This window comes from Petaurus breviceps, unplaced genomic scaffold (assembly GCF_028583685.1).
Source record: "Petaurus breviceps papuanus isolate PSGF00001 unplaced genomic scaffold, PetGlider_PUasm1.0 224, whole genome shotgun sequence".
Lineage (NCBI taxonomy): Eukaryota > Metazoa > Chordata > Mammalia > Diprotodontia > Petauridae > Petaurus > Petaurus breviceps.
In genome coordinates, this window is record NW_027185887.1 from 10,133,099 (window position 1) to 10,157,476 (window position 24,378).

At 39.1% G+C, this 24,378-nt stretch overlaps 1 protein-coding gene across 1 annotated transcript in view; it reads right to left on the reverse strand.

Annotated features, from left to right (window-relative positions):
• Window positions 1-24,378, reverse strand: part of SCGN (secretagogin, EF-hand calcium binding protein) — a 73,620-nt gene that overhangs the window by 23,741 nt on the left and 25,501 nt on the right. The window contains exons 4-6 of the mRNA XM_069094939.1: window positions 11,257-11,346; window positions 9,385-9,441; window positions 6,940-7,017 (exon numbers count right to left, since the gene is read on the reverse strand). Coding sequence (XP_068951040.1) covers window positions 6,940-7,017; window positions 9,385-9,441; window positions 11,257-11,346 — 225 coding nt within the window. The remainder of the gene's footprint in view (window positions 1-6,939; window positions 7,018-9,384; window positions 9,442-11,256; window positions 11,347-24,378) is intronic.

Below are 24,378 nucleotides of genomic sequence, written 5' to 3' on the forward strand. Positions count from 1 at the left end.
GGGGAAAAAGGGGAGAGAGGGGAAGAGAGAGAGAAAAAGAGAGCGAGGAGAAGGGGGGAGGGGGGAAAGGAGGGGGAAAGAGAGAGAAGAGAGAGGGAGAGAGAGAGAAAGGGAGGAAGAGGGGATAGATGGATCAGGAAATAGATGAGAGAGGGAGGAGGAATAAGAAAGAGATTAATAGGTAAAGGGAGAGAAAAATGGAGAGGAGGGAGAAAGAGGAGAAAAGAGGTGAAGGGAGAGAGATTAATGAGTAGAGAGATAGAAATGTGGAGAAGGGGAGGGAGATAGAAAGAGATTAAAGAAGGGGGAAGGGGGAAGGAAGGCAGGAGTAGAGGGGGGGAGAAAAAGGAAAAAAGGAACAAGATAAGAGAGAAGAAGAGAGAGTGGGGATGGGGAGATAGAGGAGCAGGTAGAAAATGAATATACTAGAACAAAGTGGCATTACATAGTGCAGGGTTTTGAGTGAGAAAAATCTGAGTTCAAATCTCACCTCTGGCCCCTATTAGCTGTTTCTGCTTAATCAGTGGAATGATATAGATCTTTGCTATGAAAAAACAGCCTTCATTTATGAGATAAGATTTAGTTGATCTTCACAACAACCCTGTGAAGAAGAATACTTGCATAAAGCAAATATTCTTATGTCCAGTTTACAGATGAGGAAACAGACACAGTGGCTTGAGAAGATGATGCCAGTAAGCAGCAGTCAGGATTTAAATTCAAATCTTCTGATCAAGTCCAGTGTGCTTTTCAAGACACCATACTTCTCCTGCTTTGAATTCCTCCCAATTCAAATGTAGATACTATTAAGGAAAAAAATCTCTGTCCGATCAGGGTGGGTTTAGCAGCATTTGTTAGTGTTAATTTTGTTGTATAGTCATTTCAGTCATGTCCAACTCCTTGTGACCTCATTTGAGGTTTTCTTGGCAAAGATCCTGGAGTGGTTTGTTTTTTCTCCTCCAGTTCATTTTACAGAGGGTGGTTTGCTATTTACTTCTCCAGCTCATTTTACAAATGAAGAAATTGAGGCAAACAGGGTGAAATGCCTTGCCCAGTGTCCCACAGCTAGTAAGTATTTGAGGCTGGATTTGAACTCAGGAAGATGAGACTTCCTTACTTCAGGCCCAGCACTCTGTTCACTGGGCCACCTAACTTCTGTGTTAGTTACTAGCCGTATTAGTCCATCCATTGTAAAGCCTTGCCTCAACTCCTGGTTCTCTCTGTATTCGTGAGAACACTTCCCTCTCCCCACAGCAGTGCTTTTCTGATCCTTTTGCTTTCCCAATGACTTTCTTTGCCACAGCTCCTATTGGGTATATAATAGAATGTCAATTATTGGGACTATTTGTGGACTTAATGAGGTGGAAAATCAATTTTTCTGGCTAATCAGTCTGGTTGTTGGGGGTTGGAGGACAAGCCTGATAATCAAGGTGCTGCTGTGCTATTTTCTTTTAAAAACCTGAATGGTGCAGTGAGTAAGAGCACTGGCCCCCGAGTCGGGAGGACTCAGGATCAGTTCTGGGCTCAGATACTTAACACCCACACGAAAAAACTGGCTGTGTAACCTTGATCAAGTTACTTAACCCCAATTGCTTTAAAAAAATAAAAATAAATAAAAACCTGAATGAAGCCAGACATTCTTCTTGTGGCCTTTCCCTCAACTGGTGTGTTTCACTCTCTAAAGGATTTTTGGGTCAGTCTTCAGATAGAGCATTAGAGAACCAGGTAGATGGTGTTCTTGGTTGTTTTGCTATTCTTCCTTTACAAAGGAGTTTAAAATTGTAGAATATTAGGCATTCTAGTTTAGTTTGTGGATTGCTATAATATCTGCTACTATTATGTCTTGAATATTCCCTCCACAATAGTTTATGCTGTTTCCTCACCTCCCTTCATTCATTCCTTAAAGACCAATTTAAATGTGACAACTTCCAAGAAGGTGAAGGGAAAGAGATCCACCAGGATTCTTCACTCTTCCCCCCACCTACATGCATACCTTTGTCTCCTGGTAGCACTTGTTTCTAGATCTCTAACTCACTTATTACTGTAACACTGTGTATTATAGTATGTATCTAATCTCCCTTCTAAACTGTAAACTTTCTGAGGCAAGGACTGTATCTTATCTAAATGTTGGTTTCCCTTAAACCCTTGACATAATGTTCTGCATGCAGTAGATAGTTAACAAAATCTGTGGGATGAATGTTGTTAAATATATGGGGAAGGATACTAATAAATGGGATGAATTCAGAAGGTTCTTCTATAGGAGGTGGTCTTGAAGCATGTTAGTGAATATGAGAAACAAAGATGAGGATAAACTTTCTAGGCATAAGAGCCAGACTGTGCAGAGGACAGAGATGGGACATAGGATGCCATGCACAGGGCAGAGTAAGTAGACCAATTGGAATGGATCCTTCAGTGCATGATAAGGAGTAGTGTAAAATCAGCCTGGAAAAGTTGGGAAGAGAGATTATACAAAAGGAGAGTAGGGTCCACAGTGGCAAATGCTGCACAAATTTCAAGATGAATGAGGACTGAGAAAATGCCATGGGATTCAGCAATTAAGAGCTGATTAGGGACCTTGGAGAAAAGTTCATTCAAGGGGTCATAAGCCATATTTCAGGAGGTTGAAATGTGTAAGATTTGAGGAAGAGGAAGCAACAAGTTTAGATGGCTTTTTATAAGAGTTGTATGTGAGAAACAGGAGATATATGGTGTGATCACTTGAGAGGATCCCTAGATGCATGTCACTCCTCTTGGCAATTATTGCATTTCAAGCAGCTGCCCCTCCCACAGAGGGCACAAATGGTTCCTTTTGCTGTAAGAAGAACTTCAAAACTCTTACTTATTCCCAAGTGTTCAGTGGCCCTATTTCCTCTTCTCCTGGGTGTTACATCTTCCAAATTCCTGAGATCTATCTTGATCTCCTGAGATCAAGAGTTTCTCCTTCCTTTTTAGGTCCTTTTTTCCCCTTTTTTGACCCATTCAAGCCTCTTCCCCTCTCCCCCAGAAAAAAAAGATATTCTTCCCAGTAACTAGGAGAGTAGATGTATTTCTTGACTTAATCTACCTTTTCTTATAGGAAAGAGACTATTCTGGACCAAGCTTAGAAAGTCACTTGGCTGTAGTAGAAAAACAGACATTAAACACTCCATACAAGTCCAAGCAATCTCTTCCTGCTCTCTGTACTTGCCAGAAATGGGATAATCCTCAGTAATCTTTGTTATTCGTATATAGAATAAACTGACATAAGATTTTTTTTGGTCACTAACTCCCAAGGGAAAACCTTTGCCTGAGGATCATTTCAAAGAATTTAGTACCAATAACTGATCACTATATGCAGGGAAGGGAAAACTATTCTGGAAAATCAAAATGCTGCCATCCCAGGTTATTTACTATAGAAATTATCTCCATATTGGTAGACCCACGAGTTACTAGGGTTGTATTTTAACTCCTTCCTTCTGTCCCTATTTCTGCCACTGGCTTTAGGTATAAACAAAATAAAAATCAATATACATAACATGATTCAAGGATCCCTGAGAAGCCTTCCACCACCCAATGCATGCATATAAATATATATACACAGATGTGTATATTATATATGTTATATATCACATAACATATTATACATGTCCTCCACCTGCTTAACATAATGTTCAAGTTCACCTGTTAGAGCTTTGCTCATTTTATCCTCTTCTAAAATGTTCTTGCATAGGAGGTATGCATGACAAATTACATCGTTAATACTTTGTATGAGTTTTTAAAAACCTGATTATTTCCCTCATTTTGGAGCTAGCAAACCTCAGGGTACTGAGGGAATAAATGCTTTGATGCTAGAATGAAGGCAGGAAAATGTTTGTTCATAAAACACAACTCTGGAGAGGTTAGATCTATGTGAAATACCTTGGTAGGCAATGGGAATGCACCAGATGTCTTTAGGCAGGGCAGGGATGGGGAATGGCAAAAGAGACAGGTATGAGGTCCTCTGGCACACAGTAGGAGGTAAGAATGTGAAAGAGATAAGTTTGATGTCTGTCTTAATTTGGCCTAGAGCCAACCATGATTGATCATCTTGTGAAAGATTCTGAATTATTTTTCAAAGAGGGTCGACATTGACATGAATAAAAACCTTAGAGTCAACTGTTTCTGAAAACCAATATTTCATTTGACTCAGCCTATTTAATCAATTAATGAAACTGAGATCATACCATTCAGTGCTGATGTCACCATAAAGCAATGTCAACAATTATTCAATTAAACAATTTCCTAGAATATTAGGTGATGCTCCTCAGTTTCAATTTTAATTCATTTTCAAATTATTTTTCTATTAAAGGGTTCCAGAGAAACTTGAATCAATAAGGTACCTAGAGATTTCTCTGTAGCTAAGAAGCTGCTTCTGGATGATTTCCCATTCTGCTCTTTATTACTGAATATATATTTGCTCAGGATTTCTATCATTGCTTTACCAGCAATTAAAAGAGATCAACACAGCAATGATAACCATGATTGAGATCTGTCCTAGGATTTGATTTATCCTTTGTGCTATTAACAAATTATTACCATGCTCATGCATGTTCCTTTTGACTAGGAGTTCAGCTAAGAGAGTATAAGAACACTTGGTTGGAAGGCTAGAAATCAGAATTCCAGAGCTGAAATATACTTTAGTGTGATCTAGAGAAAATCCCAGCATTTTTATTGATACAGAAACTGGAGACACAAGCCAAAAGTGACTTTGTCAAGGCCATAGTAAATAAATATGAGAGTCAGGAAATCTCAGCTTCAGCTTTTTAGGCAACCATAAGCCACTTAACCTCTAGGTCCCTTAGTTACCATCATCTATAAAATGAGATGGATAATTTGGTATTCTATATAATTGAATTAAATTAAATGAACATTTATGAAGATCCTAATATGTAAAATGGAACTGTACTAGGTGCTAGGGATACAGAGCCATTACTAGAATGGGGCCACTAAGGCTTTGTCTCAAGCCCCCAGATTTAAAAGGTGCCCAAATCACTTTCAGGTGAATGGACAGAGCACTGCCCATAAACTACATCACGGTTTTTATTACTACCACCATTGTCGCCAACCAGAAAGGTATTAAAAAACCTTCATTTAGAATTAGGTAATTACATACCAATTCATAATGAAAATTCATCTAGGTACTACAATAGACACTGAGAGAGAATCAGAAGAATCTACATAGCTGGAAGGGTCCTCAGAGGCCATCTAATCCAACCCCTCATTTTGCAAATGAGGAAACTGAGGCCTAAGGTGGATAAAGTGACTTATCCAAGATCACTCAGGAAACCTCAGTCCTCTGACTTCAAAACCACTACTCATTCAGAGAGAAATAAGCCAACAACTCATTGTATTTTTTTTTTGCTTTTTTTTGGAGAGGGGAAGGTAGGGCAATTGGGGTTAAGTGACTTGCCCAAGATCACATGGCTAGTTTTGTGTTAAGTGTCTGAGGTTGGATTTGAACTCAGGTCCTCCTGACTCCAGGGCCGGTGCTCTATTCACTGTGTCACCTAGCCGCCCCCAGCTCATTGTCTAGAGAGGAAGGGAAATAAAAGATAATAATAATATAAAGTGGAATATACTTAAGAGTGTTGAAAAACACATTATGAGGAGTGACTTGTGGCTGATTGGGAGGAAGGGGAAGATCAGGAAAGATTTCATGGATTAACTAGCATTTGGGATAGGCCTTAAGGAATGGGTAGTGATGGTGGGTAGGGCATCCAAGTTTTGAGCAAACATATGGAATCAGGAAAACATTGAGTATGTTTGAAAAACCACAAGCACCCCATTTTGTCTATAGATGTACAGAATCAATTTTAACTAATACATTATAATAATAACAACACAATAAGAAGAAATAGTAAATTTTTTAGGTACCTCCTATGAGCAAATCATTGTTTTAGGAGCTGGGGATATAAAGACTGAAAACAATGACCCAGTTTTGACACAATACCTGTGTTCAATCTAGTTATCAATATAATAGTCCAACTGAGAGATCCTGGGGATCTGCATTAAAGTGGTGGCAAGAGACATTGCAAAGCTTGGAATGGACAGAATATGGCATCTAGGTTGGTGTGGTGGTCAACAAAGAGAGAGAGGTCCATATTACTCTATGGTTTCCAAGGTGATGGCAAAGTCATTCACAGAAAGGGAAGAAAAAAAGTCAGGGAAAAGAGAAGATTTTGGAGGAAAAATTAGTTCTGTTCTGGACATTGGATTACATATTTAATATTGGAAAGGACCTCAGAGATAATCTACTCCAAAACCTGCATTTATAGATGGTGAAAGTATGGCTCCAGGAGGCTTAACGACTTGCCCCAAGTCATATAGATAGAAGAGAGCGAAGCTGGGATTTGGATATATATCTGTTTCCAAACTCTATTTTTGCTACTGCACCACAGTAAGTTTCAGATATTAGCAGAAACTCCAGTGGGGATATCCAACAGACAACTGGAAATGCAAGGCTAGAACTCGGGGGCGGGGGGGATGGGTATGGGGATAGAAATTTCAGAGTTACCTTCATGGGAATGATAGTTAAAATCACAAGAGTGGATGAGATTTCTAAGTGAGAGAATTTCAAAAGAGAAAAGAAGAAGGTTAAGAACAGAACTCTGAGGAATAACTATATTGGGTATCAAGAAGAAGAAAAAGGCAAAGGACAAAGAAAAGATCAGATAGATTGGAGGAGATCTGTTGTGCTATCGTGTCATGGACATGGAAGAGAGAACATCAAGGAGGAATCAGACTTACAAGAGATTTTGGTTAACATTATGATTATTCACCTAATATGAATAGGGCCTTCCAGGCTTTCCTACAAAAAGTTATCAGCTTTCACATATAATTACATAGGAATTGAATGGTCATCTAAGGGAGCCAAGAGTGGTTATTCTTACTGCTTTTGTGAAGCATATCTAAGAGCTTACTTACCATGGTATCAGTATATTCACCCAGTTTGGTCTCAGAAATGGGTTTTTTGTGATGTAGGAAGAGATCTCGAAGAAAATTCTGTAAGTACCAAGAAAAGAATCAGTACTTTACAAAGGGCATAAAGACTACATGAGGCAAATATTACTTTAAAAAATTTTTATTTTATTTTTAATTTGTGGAATAAAACAAGCATTTCCAGGGCAGCTAGGTAGCATAGTAGCCTCCAACCCTGGAGTCAGGAGGAACTGAGTTCCTATCTGACCTCAGACACTTAACACTTACTAGCCATGTGACCTTGGGCAAGTCATATAACCCCAATAGCCCTGCCCTCCCCCCTCCAAAAACCCAACAATAGCAAAAAAAAAAAAACCCAAGCATTTCTATGATACAGTATAATAAAAAACAGGTGATTGTACATGAAACTACAAATCTATTATGTACAACTTGCTATTCCTTTTAAATAATAGATTTATCACATGAATGTCTTTTTTTTCCTCCCCCTCTCACCCTAGAGATGGCTATCATTAGACACAAATAGGTGTCTATGTATAAGTGTGTGTGTGTGTGTGTGTGTGAGTATAGTGATACAAAAACACTCTCAAGGTCTCTCTTAAGAACTTTACTTTTTTTTTTAATTTGGGAAGGCAATTGGTGTTAAGTGACTTGCCCAAGGTCACATGGCTAGTTTTTGTGATAAGTGTCTGAGGCCAGATTTGAACTCAGGTCCTCTTGACTCCAGGGCAGGTGTTCTACTCACTGCGCCACCTAGCCTCCCCCTCTCTTAAGAACTTTGGAATTGATTGTGTGACATGGGAAACACTGACACAGGACCACTCAGCATGGCATGCCCGCATCAGGGAAGGTGCTGTGTTCTATGAGTAAAGCAGAATTGAAAAAGTTCAAAGGAAATGCAGGATGTATAATTTAGAGAATCTACCCCAAGTGTTCATATGAATAATTTGTGCCTGACTTGTGGTAGAACATTCCAAGCTTATACTGGTCTGATTAGCCATAGTTGGAAACACTGAAACTTGACTCTAGCATAGTGATGTCATTTTGGTCCTCTTTGAGAATGAAGGACAACAACCATTCTGTGTGTGTGTGTGTGTGTGTGTGTGTGTGTATACACATATATACATACATGTAAAATTATTCTATACCTACTTCTATTCACCAATTCTTTCTCTGGATATCTCTCTTCATATGTCCTTTATTGTAGGCAAATACTACTTTACAACAGGCATAAGACTTTCATGAATTCCTTATTTTAAAGACTGTTTCTAGTTTTCTGTTTTTAAAAAAATATTCAATATTTTTAGTAGGTAATATGGACTTGACTGAACACTTCCTCCACAGCCCCCTTGTGGCCCATACCAGAGATTCTTCCCTGGAGGAGTTTCTGTCTTGGGGTCCTGTTCTCCTGACAAGTGATAGCCTCTCTGAGAATACTTTGTATTTAAGGAAATCCTCAACCACACTTCAATTCACTCCCTCCTCTTTGGCCCACTGCTCAGAAGCTTCCTGGCCAACTTCTTTGCCAAAATCTGCTTACCCTTTCCTCTCATCCTCCTCCAGTTTTGGAACTAGGAACTAAGATCAAATCTATCCTGCCATTGTTCTTGGATGGGTTTCCCCTGTGCCCCAAATCATTATCTCAGTAACTTTCCAGAAAAAAGGGCCCCTCTCTGGCTACCACTCTACACTTTCCCCCTTAAAAAATTAAGTTCCTTGAGAGCTTTTGCATTTGTATCCCAGCACTTGGAACATAGTAAGTGACTAACACTTTTTATTCATTCATTCATGATTACAGCTTAATACGATCTCACATTTATATATCATTTGGAGATTTAAAAAGGGCTTTTCTCCCAGGAGGTAGGGAATGTAAGTGGTATTATCTCCATTTTTGTAAGTGAAAAATATGAACTACAGAGAGGTTAAGTGACTTTGCCCAAAGTCACACAGTTAGAAAATAGTTTAGCCAGGATTTGAATCCAACTTCCCCGCCCCCCCCCCACCCCCAATCCAATACTCTTTCCAAAGCAGTCTCTGCCCAAGAGAAGTATAGCAAGAAGTAGAGAGCAGGGACTCATTTTCCTCATATTCCTCATTTTGTCTTTGTATTACCAACACCTGCCACAGTGTTTGGCACATAGCAGGTGTTTAATAGTCCTTGTTTAATGAATGAGTGAATGAATGAATAATTAAAATGATGATATTCCTCCCTTTTTGTCTCTATGGCTGTGAAAGTAACACTACCTGAATTTTTGAAGAGAGACTCAAATGTGGACAGCTTGGAGAACTGGTTGTAAAACTAAACCCTGAAGTTCTTGGCCCCACTCCAGGAAGTTAAGTCCAAAACACATTGAGACTTAAATTTCTAGCAATAGACAAATCCATATATTATCCACCTTCAACAGAGTTCAGAAGGCATTCAATGAAACTTACCTGGAGCTCCCCAGCCGAGATAAAGCCACTGCTATCAGCATCGTATTTACGCCAAATCTGAAACACAAGTTCCATTCAATGAGTCAGCCCTCAGATCACTGAACTAATAATGTAGACTTCTGCTAATTTTACAAGCAGTTAAATTGTGTAGTGGATAAAGTGTCAGGCCTGGAGTCTGGAACATTCATCTTCCTGAGTTCAAATCTGATTTCAGACACTTACTAGATGTGTGACCCTGGACGAGGCACTTAGCCCTCTTTGCCTCAGTTTCCTCATCTGCAAAATGAGCTGGAGAAGGAAATGGAAAACCACTTCAGTATCCTTGCCAGGAAAACCCCAAATGGGGTCACAAAGAGTTGAACACGACTGAACAACAACAATCTTATAGGTACAGAATATGAAGTTGTCATTTAGTTATAGATAGGATAGTGATTGGATCTGTGATTTCACTGGTATATGAAACTTCTTCTACCAACACAAGTCAACACCTTCTCTACAAACTATAGTCTTAGAGAGCTGCCCAGAGCATTGAGAAGTTAATAGACTTGCCCAGGGTCACATAGTCAGCATATGTCAGAGGTGAGATTTGTACTCAGGTGTTCCTGGCTCTAAGTCTGGCTCTCTATCCATCATAGACAATATTAAAAAAAAAAGACAAAAGCAATGTTTTAGCTTTCTGTGGGTGGCAGTGAATGAGCAGATAGACCCAGTTAAAAAAAAGAAAAGAACAAAAAATAAAATAAAACTTTTCAGTTCCCATTTTTTCAACTGTAAAAATATACTTAGTTGAAAGAGCTCCTTTGGACAAGTCAGAGGCCAATCAGGTCAGAATGATCTTTGATGGTTTAAGTGGCTCAGATGAATATTTTTGTCATGGCAACTCGGTCTATTTTTTTGTCTCATTTCTTACCTAGCCCTTAGTCATTGAATGGGTATTGCCTCAGACAAACTGAGGCCTGCAAAAGACATTAATTTAGAAAGGCCAAGTTCAACCACTACATCCCCAGCCTTTGGTCATTGGCCATCGCCAGTTATCTTGAGTTATGTCTTATCGCTGGACTTTGATGACTTTGGAGTAGAAAGTGAGGCAAATGACTTAGAGTGCAGCTCTGCCTCACTTAAATCCAATTCATGCACAAGTTAAGACAGCACGCTGTGTTGTCACTACTTCTCTTAGAAAATGAAGGATCAGCAACAATAACAACTCCCCTACCATGCACGCACTCCTCTTTCCCACCTCCTACCCATGGCCTGAATCTGATTAGGAAGGAAACGAAGCAGGGAGAGTAAGTCTTTTGCTACCATCTCTAGAAAATGGGATTTGGAAATGATTTAGTGCCTGGGACATAGTAGGCATTTAACAAATACCTATTGACTGACTGATTTAAAGAGGAACATTGCTTCAATGTGACCAGCAAGTGGATTGTGTTCTCTTTTCAAAGGTCATCAGTTCCAATATGTTAAAAAATGATAGCTAAGGATTAGACAACATGGCCCAAAAGCTGCACTAAGACATATGGGACACCTTGTAAAGAGCTTTAAAAATTGTGTTATGCATTAATTCATTAATTTCACATTAACTCTGCAAAGAAAGTACTAGAGGTTGAGTGATGCAAATGAAGTTCAAGGAGGCTAAATAAATGACTTTCAGAGTCACATGTCTACTAAGTCAGAAGAGGGATTTGGCTCTAAGTCAAATATTCTTTCCATGACATCTTGCTGTCTTTCAAAATTAAAATAGTCACATAGATAGATAGTCATAATGGGGTATTTACTTCTCTCTCCCATCCCCAAACTCTACCCCCATATAATCTGAAACCTTCTGTGAGTGTACTTTGACAGGGTTTGGTGTGGAAAGTAAAAGGTACCTACTTGCATAAATTCCACACTGTTATCCAAGGGGGTTTCTCGGCGAAAGAACAGGAGAAAGTTTTCATCTTCTGGTAAGATTATCTTGGCAAGCTAAAGGATTAAGACAAAAACATTTGGAGTTAGTCATAGCAGTCAGTATCACTTAGGGTGCCCTGTCAATCAGTGATGTGTTTCATCTACCATTAAATGTCTTCTTTTTTTTTTCCCAATCAATTTACCAATTAATAAAAGAACTGAGGGGGTAGGTAGTTTCAGTGTCTTGTGGCAGCCTAATATACATTGCCCACCCTTTTGATTGTGAGTTTCTAATGGATAGTAGGAGATTCTTCTACAATTCTATATATTTTTTATCTTGCTGGGACCTTGTAGTGAAGTTTACATGAAGGCCAAGAATCAGTTCAGTCATATTTCTGTTGAGAAAACCAATAAATCTGAATAGATAACAAAACCACGAGAAACCATCTAGGACCTGAGGCTGATTTAAGTTATAAATTTCTATCTCTTCTGGCCTTTCTCTATCCTGTGTTTGGTTATGTCCTCTGGAAAATTTCCTAATTTCTTGTTCCTCTAATCCCTGTGATATTTCTCTAGACACAAATTTCTTTTTCCTGCTGTCCCTACACAATCTGCATCATGAATTCCTATATGCCTCATCAAATGCCATCTTTCTCTGAGTCTTGTGGAACCCTGGCATCACTATATATTTTTTTCATTTTTCAAATGCTTTATTAACTTCTGATTTATATCATTCATTTCCGCCAGATTTTGAGTTACAAATTTTCTCCTCATTTTTCCCTACCCACCACCCCAAAATAACAATCTCACAGGATATCCCCTCCTCCAATCTGCTCTCTCCCATATCTTCTCCCATACCCCCTTTGACTTTTCCAGTAGGGCATGGTGGATCCCTATGCCCCAGTACCTGTATATCTTATTTCCCAATTACATGTAAAATAGTATTAATAATAATTATATATATATATATGTATATATATAATTTTAGACATTTGATTTTAAAACTTTGAATTCCAGGTTCATTCCCTTCCTCCCTTGTCACGTACCCTTACTGAGAAGATAAGCAGTTCAGTATAGGTTGTAAATGTGTAGCTAATGCAAAACAATAACATAGTAGATATATTGTAAAAGACTGACTATATTTCCCTCCCTCCTATTCCACCTCCCACTTGTTCTATTCTCTACTTTGATCCTGTCCCTTTTCAAAAGTGGGTGTTTCCAACTTCCCTCTCCTGCAGCCTGTCCTCCCTTCCATCATCCCTCTCTCATCCCCTTCCCTCCTACTCTCCTGTAGGGTGAGATACCCTATTTAGTGTGTATTTCATTCCCTCCCTGAGCCAAATTCAATGAGAATAAGAGTGACCCATTCCCTTTTGCCTTCCTATTCTTCCCCTCCATTGTAACCATTTTCCCTTGCCTCTTCTAAATGAGATAGTATACTCCATTCTGTCTCTCTCCATCTCCTCTCATTATATTCCTCTCTCACCTCTTAATTTCACCTTTTAAGTATCATCCCTTCCTATTAAATTGGACATGTGCTCTCTATCTATGTATACCTGTAAACATATATACACACATTCACATATTTATTCATACACCTGTATACCCTCCGTTATAGCCATATTTTTATATATATACATATATATATATTTATATTTATATTCCCTTCAACTATTTTCATACTGAGAAAAGTTTCATCAGTTACAATTATTGTTTTGCCATGTAGGAATGTTAATAGTTCAACTTTGATAAGTGGCTTCTGATTTCTTTTCCCTATTTACCTTCTCAAGCTTCTCTTGCTTCTTGTATCTGAATGTCAAATTTTCTATTCAACTCTGGTTTTTTCATCAAGAATGCTTGAAAGTCCCCTATTCCACTGAATGACCATATTTTCCCCTGAAACATGATACTCAGTTTTGCTGGGTGGGTGATTCTTGGTTTTAATCCCAGCTCCTTTGCCCTCTGGAATATCATATTCCAGGCCCTTCGATCCCTCAGTGTAGAAGCTGCTAGATCCTATGTTATCCTGATTGTGTTTCCACAATATTCAAATTGTTTTTCCCTTGTATTTTCTGCTTGTAATATTCTCTCCTTAATCTTGGAATTCTGGAACCTGGCTATAATATTCCTAGGGGTTTTCTTTTTCATGTGGTGATCGGTGGATTCTTTCAACCTCTATTTTGCCCTCTGGTTCTAAAACATCAGGGCAATTTCCTTGAGAATTTTTTGAAGGATGATTTCTAGTTTCTTACTTTGATCATGGCTTTCAGGTAGTCCAATAATTTTAAAATTATCTCTCCTGGATCTATTTTCCAGGTCAGTGTTTTCTCCATGAGATATTTCACATTGCCTTCTATTCTTTCATTTGTTTGGATCTGTTTAACAGCATCTTGATTTCTCTTAATGGCACTAGCTTCCCTTTGGTCCATTCTAAATCTGAGGGAATGATTCTCCTCAGTGAGCTTTTGAGATTCTTTTTCCATCTGGCAAATTCGGCTTTTTAAGGCATTCCTCTCCTCATTGCCTTTTTGAGCCTTTTTTGCTATTTGAATTAGTCTGTTTTTTAAGGTATGATTTTCCTCAGTCAGGCTGCTGACTCTCATTTCATAATTTTCTTGCATCATTCTCATTTTTCTTCCTAATTTTTCCTCCATTTCTCTTATCTGCTTCTTAAGGTCCTTTGTGGCCTGTAACCAGCGCGTATTTTCCTTTGAAGCTTTTGATACAGGAGTTCTGATTTCTCTGTCTTCCTCCTGCTCCATGCTTTGATCCTTTTTGTCCCAAGAATAGGAGTCTAATGTTGGATTCTTCTATCTGCTTTGTTTCCTTTGCCTGGTCATGTTGCCCCTCAGTCACTTGACCCCTGGGCTTTTTGCCACAGTAGGACTCTGCCACCAGACAGGGGAGCTTTCATCCCAAACACTGAGGTTTTCTCAGCTGCCGGAGGTATTAGTTGGGTGCCCTCTCAGAAGCCTCCACTTGCTCTGGCAAGCTGGTCATACACTCCAGGACCTCCACCCTGGACTGCAATCCAGATCCAAGAAGGTTAAAGCAAGAGTGATTACCCCTCAGACTGGTGCTTGGTCCCCCTACAGTCTGCAGGCCAGGAGCTGAAGCTGCAATGTGGCACTGGCTGGCTGTGCCGGTGTCTCAGCGGCTTCTAGACCTGGGGGCTGTAAGGGTTATGGGTTTTAAAGATCTTCCATGCCCCATTAGACTTGCTGACATAGCAGGAAGGGGCGGGACAAGAGGAAGTGGAAGCCAAACTAGAGTTCCTGCGGTGGCTGGCGGTGGTGGCGACGGCAGCAGCAGCAGCAGAGGCAGCGGCAGCACGAAGCCCTTTTTGAGTTAGCCAGAATTTTTGCTAAGGACTCCTGCTGAGGACTGCCAGGGGCCGGAGCTGCTGGGAGCGCGCTTCCCGGACACTGGGTGGTTGCTGTGAGTGGGGAGAGGAGGACCTTTGCCTGAGGTAGCCTGTTCTGTTTTAAAGGCTTGAAAATGTGGGTGCTTTCTACTTTATCTACCTGTGCCAATGTCATAACTACTCTGATGGCTTTCACTTTCTGGTTTTGGGACTCAGTCTTTTGGTATCTTAATAAATTTTCTAGTTTATTCCCCCATTTGGCAAGCATGGTGTATTTTGTGATGGATAATTATATCAGCATATCTGTAATCTCCATAGGCATTGTGAATATGGCATTGCTGATATAGGGGCAGAAGCTGCACTCCCAACTACTGGTCCCAAAGTCCACACTGCACTGACTTCTCACTTTGTCCTTTGCATCTGTGTGTTGATAAATCTGGAAATGGCCATGGCTGCTGGTGATCTGGAGTCCCTCCAGCCAGTGGTTGGTCAGGCCCCTGGCATCACTATATTTTTTTAAAAAAGTAATATTTTCTTTTTTCCCCATTTACATGTTAAAATATTTTCTAAAAAAGTTTTGAAATTAAATCTATTTCTCCTTCCCCATTTTTTTCTTCCCCTCTCCCCTCCCTGAGATGGTAAACAATCTGATATAAAGTATACATCTGCAATCATGTAAAACATTTCTATGTTGGTCATTTTGTGCAAGAACACTCAAACAAAAAAATGGAAAAAATAAAGTGAAAAATAGCACACTTCAATCTTCATTCAGACAATACGAGTTCTTTTTCTGGAAGTGGATAGAATGTTTCATCATGAGTCCTTTGGGATTGTCTTGGATCATTATATTGCTGAGAAAAGTTAATTCATTCACACCTCTTCATTGTACAATTTTATTCTTACTGTGTACAACTTTCTCCTGGTTCTGCTCACTTCATGTTGCATTTCTTTCCAGGTTTTTCTAAAGTCATCTTGCTTGTCATTTCTTATAGCATAATAATATTCCATCACAATCACATACCACAGCTTGTTCATATTCTTGCTTTTTTCTTCCCCATGCACTTCTATCTCCTCAGACTAGTTGAAACCTGACTTCTTCCTAAGACACCATATTTATGTTCCTGTGATATCTCATCATCCTATTCTATGTTGTCTATGACTTCTCTCATGACCCTCTCATTGCACCAGGAGAAAGTTTCTGTAAACTTATTGTTCTCTGTTGACACTTCCAGATCCTTGTTTTTTTCACCAGTGAGTTCCAAACCTGAATGTTACCATAACTTATAACTTCCACTTCCAAGATCTCTAGTTCTGAAATTTTCCTCTTTGACCACTTCCCATCAACCTCCCTCCTTTGTCTTCTATGAAATTGTTTTCTCCTGATCCCTCCCAGCTGGTTAAGAGATCCTTCTAGATCACCACTACGAAGAGAAATACTAAGTACAATGTCTTCCAAAGCTCTATTATTCTAGGTTCCCTTCTATTCTTTCTCTACATTCTCCCCTTTAGAGATTCTATTTTCATGACATCAATAATCATCTTAATGAAGATAACCTCCAAATCATCCAAAACAGCTCTAATCTTGTTCCAAATCTCCATGTATGCATTTTCAATGGCTTCTTGAACATAGGACAGCTTGATGGCAGAGTATATACAGAGAATACTGGCCTTGGAGTCAAGAAAACTTGAGTTCTAATTCTGTGTCAGACATATACTATCTATGTGACCTTGGCAAGTCACTTAACCTTTTCAGCCTCAGGTTCCTCATCTGTAAAATGGGAATAATAACAGAACCTATGTTATAGAGTTGTGATGACCAAATGATATAATAATAATAATATATAAAGCACTTTATGAACTTTAAAATGTCATGTAAAAGTTAGCTATTATTATTATTATACTTATCTTCACTTAGTTGGCTTATTGAAACTTTAACTCAACCAGGATTGAGCTCATCATTTATTTTTTTCTTTAAAATGTACTCTCACAATTTTCTTCTTTATATTGAAAAAATTGGAAATGTGATAACCATTAACAAAAAACAAAGAATAAAGCAATAAATTCCAAATGATTTGTCTGCATACACACGTACAGTAGAACCTCAGTTAACGAGTGATCTGGTTTATGCATGCTTTGCTGGATGAAGGAAAATTTTTCACAAAATTTGTCTTGCAGAGTATGAACATCATGTTTGAACTTGAATGACTCATGAAGGGATGATTCTCCACTAGGGCAATGGTTTTGGGTTTTGTTTTTTTGCTTTCATATGTCACACAAAGGAACCTCAGGTTGGTATACTGCCTAATTGGCCTCATTTGGCATTGCCCCTTCATGAAGGCGGCATCATTTGCTCTGAACAGTATCATTACAAGTTTGTTCACATGCATTGTGTATGTACTGTACTACTTTGTGTAAAAGTATACAGTAGTGACTGTGATCTACATCATAGCCAGGAGCTGACAATGGACGAACTGATGTATTTGCACGAGAAGCAACAGTGAGAGGTTGTGGAGGACATCTCATCTGAGGAGGAGGTTGAAAGGTCAGAGAAATCTCTCTCATCAAGTGAGATTAGGGAAGTTTATCAGATTTGGGGAAAAGTACAATTTTTTTTTAAAAACATCACCCCAATAAGGCTGTCTCAATGAGAGCCATGAATATTTTTTAACAATAATGCAATGTCACATTTCTGTGACATTCTGAAAAAACATCAAAAATAAGTGTCATTAGATAGATTCCTAATCAGAATCAAATGTAAAGAAGGAAAAACTAAGTGAGTCAAAACACGAAAGTGATTCTAAAAAATGAAAAATAAGTGAAGGCAGTAGGGTTAGTCTTACTTTTAGTGAAAGTAGCACAAGAGAGAACACTCCCAATGTTGAAATCTCCACGATGTTCTCCTGGAAGGAGATTCTCTTCCAAGCAATAACCCTTCCTCCTCCCCCTCGTCTCCCTTGCGCCAGCCACAACTCTTCTCAAGGTAAAGTGCAGGTTAATTTGTTTTATTTTCAGTTTATATTGTGTACTAATCATTGCTATTGTATTTCAGGTGCATTAGGGACAAAAAAACTTACTTAAAAATCATAAATAATTATTTTCATATGAATATTTTTGGGGATGTGGTACTGATCACCCGACTTTACGTTATTTCTTATGGGAAAATTCATTTTGCAATACGAACAAATTGCATGACAAACAGGATCTTGGAACAAATTAAATTCATAAACCAAGGTTATATTGTATTGTCCATATTATGACATAGAATTTCATGAGCAGCCCACTATGTTAGTCTATTACTACACATATCTTGGACAAGTATAGCTGCACAGTGAGTTGATCCTAGCAGGAAGAGAGAAGGCTCTGGTGTTTTGAAATAGTTTTTTCAATGATCCCCAGCTCCCCCTCCAATACAAAATCTTTTCTTTTCATCCAGCAATGCTATATGACTGTGAACTATAGACCACAATTTAATAAGCATTTAGAAGCACCCTATGCATGAGGCAATATGCTGAACAGTGGGGTGACTGAGGCAAAAACAAAGCTATCCCATCCCTGAAGGAAGTTACATTCTACTAGAAGGTATTCTTTTTTTTTGTTTGTTTGCTTTTTTGTGGAGGGCAGTTGGGGTTAAGTGACTTGCCCAAAGTCACACAGCTAGTAGGTGTGTCTGTCATGTCTGAGGTTGGATTTGGACTCAAGTCCTCCTGAGTCCAGGGCCAGTGCTCCATTCACTGCGCCACCTAGCCACCCCCTAGAAGGTATTCTTAAAAGAATGCATTCCAGTAAACCCATAGTGTGATGGACATATGCACAGTGGGTTCCACCATGTTACCAATAATGTCTTGTAAACACAAATTGAAATAAAAGATAATACTATGAAAATATATGATAGAAAAAGATGGGACAGTTATAAAGGAAGACTGAGAAATAATGCACGGATAGGCCAATACTACTACTACTGCTATTACTACTACTACTACTACTACGACTTGGTAGTATTTATACAGTGCTTTAAGGTTTGCAAATTGTTTGATAATTATTATCTTATTTGATCCTCAAAACAATCATGTCAGGTAGGTGCTGTTACTATCCCCCTCTTATAGATGAAGAAACTAAGGCAAACTAAGGTTAAGTGACTTGCCTAGGGTCACATAGTTACTCGGTGTCTGAGGCTGGATTTGAACTCAGGTCTCCTTGGTCTCCATGGTCCAGTGCTTTATCCAAGGTTCTTAGTCAAATGTTGTACATTTTGAATGTTAAAAGACTTAGAGTATGGCCTCTAAGACATCAAGTAGATCCTCTTTGCCAATTTTATGAGAGGATATAGATATTTCATAGGAAGAGAAGGCACAAAGAATTATAAACTGTATCTCATTGAAGGAAGTAGCCATATCAATGAGATAATGAATCGATTGACATGCATTATATAGAGATATGTGTAAAGACATGTATGAGAGAGAGGAAAGAGAGAAAGATGGAGAAACCTGATCCATTTTGATTCTTTATGTAGGTGTTAGACTAGACGGCCTTTGAGGTTCCTGCCATCAATGAGATTCTTTAACTTCCCTGTTTCTCTTGGTGGCGCCATCATTCTCCAAGACTGGAACCTTTGGAGTCTTTCTTGGCTTCTTCTTCTTCTTCTTCTCATAGTTCTGTTGTTGTTAATTAAGTCTTGTTGATTCTGTTTATGAAATTTTTCATAAACCAGCAAGACTTCATTTAAGGTTCACGACCTCATTACCTCTTGCCTGGATCACAATAAGTCCCTTAGTAATTCTTCCTAGCTCTAGTCTATCCCCTTTCTATTCCTTCCTTCACACCTCTGGCTGGAGTTGAAGGCTTTCTATGTTACAACTCTGACCTACTTCATTAATATTATTTCATATTATTCTCCTTCATATACTCTATGCTCCAGCCCATTGGAGCTGCCTACTGTTTCTTTGTTTCTATTATGTCTCACATCTTAATAAGTCCTTCCTCTCCCTTATTAGAAGCCTTCTCATATGTTAACATCAAATCAAGTGCCAACAATTCATGAAGTACTTTTCTAATTACAGGCAGCTACATAGCAGATTGGATAGAATGATGGACCTGGAGTCAGACAGGTTCATCTTGCTGAGTTCAAATCTGACCTCAGACACTTACTAGTTATATGATCCTGTTTGCCTCGGTTTCCTCATCTGTGAAATGAGCCAGAGAAGGAAATGGCAAACCACTCCAGCATCTTGCCCAGGAAAACCCATAATAGACTCATGGAGAGTTGAACACAACTGAAACAACTGAACAAGAAGACCTCTGTTGTCAGGACTTTATTAACCTTTTATTTATAGGAGTGGGGGGGTATATATTTATTTGTCTTGCCCCTCACTCCACGCTCCACCCTTTCCAAAAGACTCACCTGATAACACCACCCCACTGCCTTCACCCTAGGGGGAAGATCATCACTTTAACACTGAAGTAAACTCTACCTGAGGGTATGTACCTCAAACAGGCCTCCTATATCCTTCCATAATTAGCCTGATCATGGGACTCCATCGACTTCTATCTTGACCATCAAGCAGACCTAGGGACTGGACATCTCTGCTACAACATGCAAACCTTTCCATACATACTTTCCCTCTCTCAGGGAAACTTAATCAAATCAGCATTACATTTTCCACATGTGAGAGACATGACAATCTACTACTCTATTGTTCCAGTCAGTAATCTTGGAGTTTATGACTTGGAGATAGGCTATCAGTTAACTTCCCTTCTCTGGCCACCATTTCCTGTTCCTTTGGAACTATTCATGACCCATATCTCATCTGCTCCTATATCACTCTTTCCTACCTTCCGTTGTGGAATCTCTATCCTTTGTTAACAAAATGCTTTTCCCGGTAGACTTGAATCATCTTCCAAAAAATTACCTCATCTAGGTGTATTTTGTATACTTTTTAGTTTGCATTCACCCTCTTTAAGAGAATGCAAGTTTCTTGATAGTTGGTGCTGTTTTTCTTTGTATTTGTAACCATGTGACCTAGTGCAATATATAGTACGCATATTTAGTATATAGTAGGCATTTAAATGCTTATTGAATTAAATTTCTAATCTCTATAGCTCACAGGGATTCCACTTTGGATTTTTCAGAACACTCTTTGGATTGCTAGTATGCCCTTGTAATTTTTCAACTTGCATTACAGATAATTGTGTACTTGTTTCATTCTCTTGTACATTATTCAAGGGCAGGGTTTATAGTATATTTCATTTTTGTATCCCTAGTGCCCACCACAGTGCCTCAAACTTAATAAGTATTTGCTATTTATTTTGTTTATTGAACAAGTCCTATTGATAAATTTGAACTGTGAGGTAATATCTTCTACTGGTATAGAATACTAATATCACACTTCACCATTCACATTTTATAGCTGAAGAATTACAGGACTGGGCAGGGTATATTGGTCTGCCCAAGGTCACACAGCAGCATCATGTGGGATTAGAAATCCTTCTCCTTTATAAAACACTGTTTCTTCTAATAGGGAATGGCTTTTATAAGTAAGCTCTTTTGGGGAGCAGGCTGAGACAGCCAATTATTGTGGAATTCAATGAACCAGGTCTTTAGAACACAACCCACTATCAATCTGAGGTAATGGGGGTAGGGGCTGCAGAGAGGCAGGGGAAGCCTGGATATGTGAAATTCCCAAGCCTAATTTATGTCATCAGTTATTGTCTCTTTCGCTATCATACCTTTAACAAATGACAAAAATGATCCATCCACTTATCATCCTTGACTTTTTATTTCCCTTTTCATTCTCTGGCATGCATAGCAGATTTACAGTTTCATGTACAATCATCTTTTTTATTGTACTATGTTATGGAAATGCTCATTTCATTCCACAAATTAAAAACAAAATGAAAGGAAAAGAGAAGTAACCAATATAGGGATGGAAAGATGACCAGAGGGCTAGGAAAAAAACCCATGAACTGTGGAATCTGAAGTACTTTATAAATGTATGGCTTGGTGTATTCCCTACTTACCTCTGCCTCCGATTTGCTTTGTTTTCTTTCTGGCTTTCATTCTAATGATTTTCTTCCTGATATTTTTTTTGTTCTTCCTTCTTTCTTCACGTTTTTTTTTTTGTTCTGTTTTGTTATTCTTTTCCTTTTGACTGAGAAATTTGTCTGTATCTACTTCAGTGAATTTGCCCTGGGAAAGCCCTCTGAATCCCTCTCCTGTTTTCTAAAGGGGCGCAGGCTTCCCTTGACAGGGCTAATTTCTCATTGAAGTTTATTCCTCAGGGATGAGGCCTTTATTTTGACATTGCTATTTCTCTGGGGGGGTATGAATTCACTGCTCAGCCACAACTATCTAGGGGCTGCATGATTTCCTGGGAGGAGTAGATTCTTCATTTCCAAGAAATCCAACAAGTCCTTGTGAGTAACCATTTTCCAGCTCTCTTAAATTCCTTCCTTCTGTCTCTGCTCTCCCCCTAAAAGGCCAAGTTCAAGGGTGTAGCCTGGACTTGGAGTCCACATGAAGTGTTACTAATCACTTCCTCTCAGGAGGGACTTACCTGGATTCTCCTGGACATACCCTTCACTCTGGTGAGCCATCATTTTTCATCTTAATGAGAAATTAGATTCCCTTCCCTTATCTTCCCCCCTTCCTTCCTCTCTCCATCCTTCTCTCCACTCCCATTCCCCCTTAGGATTAAATCAATTTCAGATGCAACAGGAGACAATAAAGGGTGGGTGGGGAAAGTAGTTGTGAATAATTCAGGGTTTGCCTTATTCACTAACAACAATCCTTTAACACCCCCTCTCCATTGCAGCTGGGTAGCATTGGAGTTTAGTGATTCACCAAAGAAACCCTGGGTCCCTAGAGCCAGCTGCCATGACAATCAAATAGAGCAAGAGGATCCTGGGGTTAAAGGAGAAGGCTAACGCATCTGCAGAGCAAGGCAAGGGCTTCTTCCTAACCAGCAGGGCCCTAATGTAAAAGACTTCTGTTCTTCCTACAACAAAGGTCATATATGACCAGAATTGCCCTTTGGATGGTGAGGAGGAGGGGAAGGATCACTTGCTTCTATTTTACAAATAATCTTGACAGAAAAAAAATCATGTAAGTTCATCAGAAAAAAAAAAAAACCACAAACAACCCCCACCCCCCCAGAACTGATTAAGTGCCTACTATGTATGGTCAGAGCTATGGTTTTTCCAGTAGCAATGTATGGATGTAGGACTATAAGGAAAGCTGAGCAAGCAGAATCAATGCTTTCCAATTGTGGTGCTGTAGAAGACTTTTGAGAGTCCCCTGGACATCCAGGATATCCAATCAGTCAATATTTAAAGAAATTAATTCAAGCTCTTCACTGGAAGATCAAATGCTGAAGCTGAAACTTAAACACTTTGGCTTCATATTGAGAAGACAGGACTTGTTGGGAAAGTCTCTGATGTTGGGAAACATTGAAGGCAAAAGGAAAAGGAGATGGCGGAGGATGAGATGGATAGATAGTGTCGTGGCAGCAAGGAACATGAGCTTGGACAGACTTTGAGAGAGTGGCTGATAGAAGGGCCTGGGATGCTATGGTCCATGTGGTCATGAAGAGTCAGATATGACTGAAGAACAACAATGACAAAATGCTCCAAGCACTTTTCAAGGCACTGGGGATATAAGTAGAATGAAGGAAACACTTTGCTCATAAGGAGCTTACACGCTAGGGCAGTTGGACCACCAAGTGGAATTGGGAAATAACTAAACAAATTGTGGGTATGTGAATATAATATATTATCACAATGTAAGAAATCATGAGTATGAAGATTACAGAGAGGCATGGGAAGATTTATGTGAAAATATGCAAAGTGAAACAACTAGAACCAGGAAAACAATGCTCAATGATTACAACAATAACAACAACAATAATTTTGTTATTGTTGAGTCATTTTAGTCATGTCCAACTCTCTGTGTCCCTATTTGGGATTCTTTTGGCAAAGCTATTGGAATGGTTTGCCATTTCTTTCTCCAGCTGATTTTACAGATGAGGAAACTGAGGCAAACAGGGTTAAGTGACTTGCCCAGGATCCCATGCTAGTAAGTGTCTGAGAATGGATTTGAACTCAGGCCTTCCTGACTTCAGGTCCAGCACTCTCTCCACAATGCCACTTAGCTGCCTAATAACAACAATAATAGTAGCTGGCATTTATATAGCACTCTCAAATTCACAAAGTGCTTTGCAAATAGTTATCTCATTTTATCCTCACAATAACCCTGGGAGGTTAGTGCTTTTTACAGATTAGGAAACTGAGGCCAGTTAAATGAAGTCAAATGACTTACCTAGGGTCACACAACTATTATCTGAGGCTGGATTTTAACTCAGGTCTTTCTGATTCTAGAGCCAGCACTCTAGCCACAGGGTTATCTAGATGTCAGCTTAAGTAGAAAGAATAACAGCAAACAAACTCAAGGCTATAAAAATTATAATGACCAAACTTGACTCCTGTGGCACCAACACAATATTCACAGTGCTGGGGGCCACTGTAAATATGCCAGTATAGTGCTCAATCACAAAATATAACAGACTCTACATATATAAGAAACAAAACATTTATTCAGACACCAGAAAACTGAATCCCAAAATCAGTAAGCCGATTCCATAATAGTAGCAAAGAAATTAATAAGCCATAACAACAGCACAGAGAGCCACAGCATCCTTTAGCATTCCCATAAACCAACATTTACTCATGAGCCTGTCTCCCTGGGGTGCGTC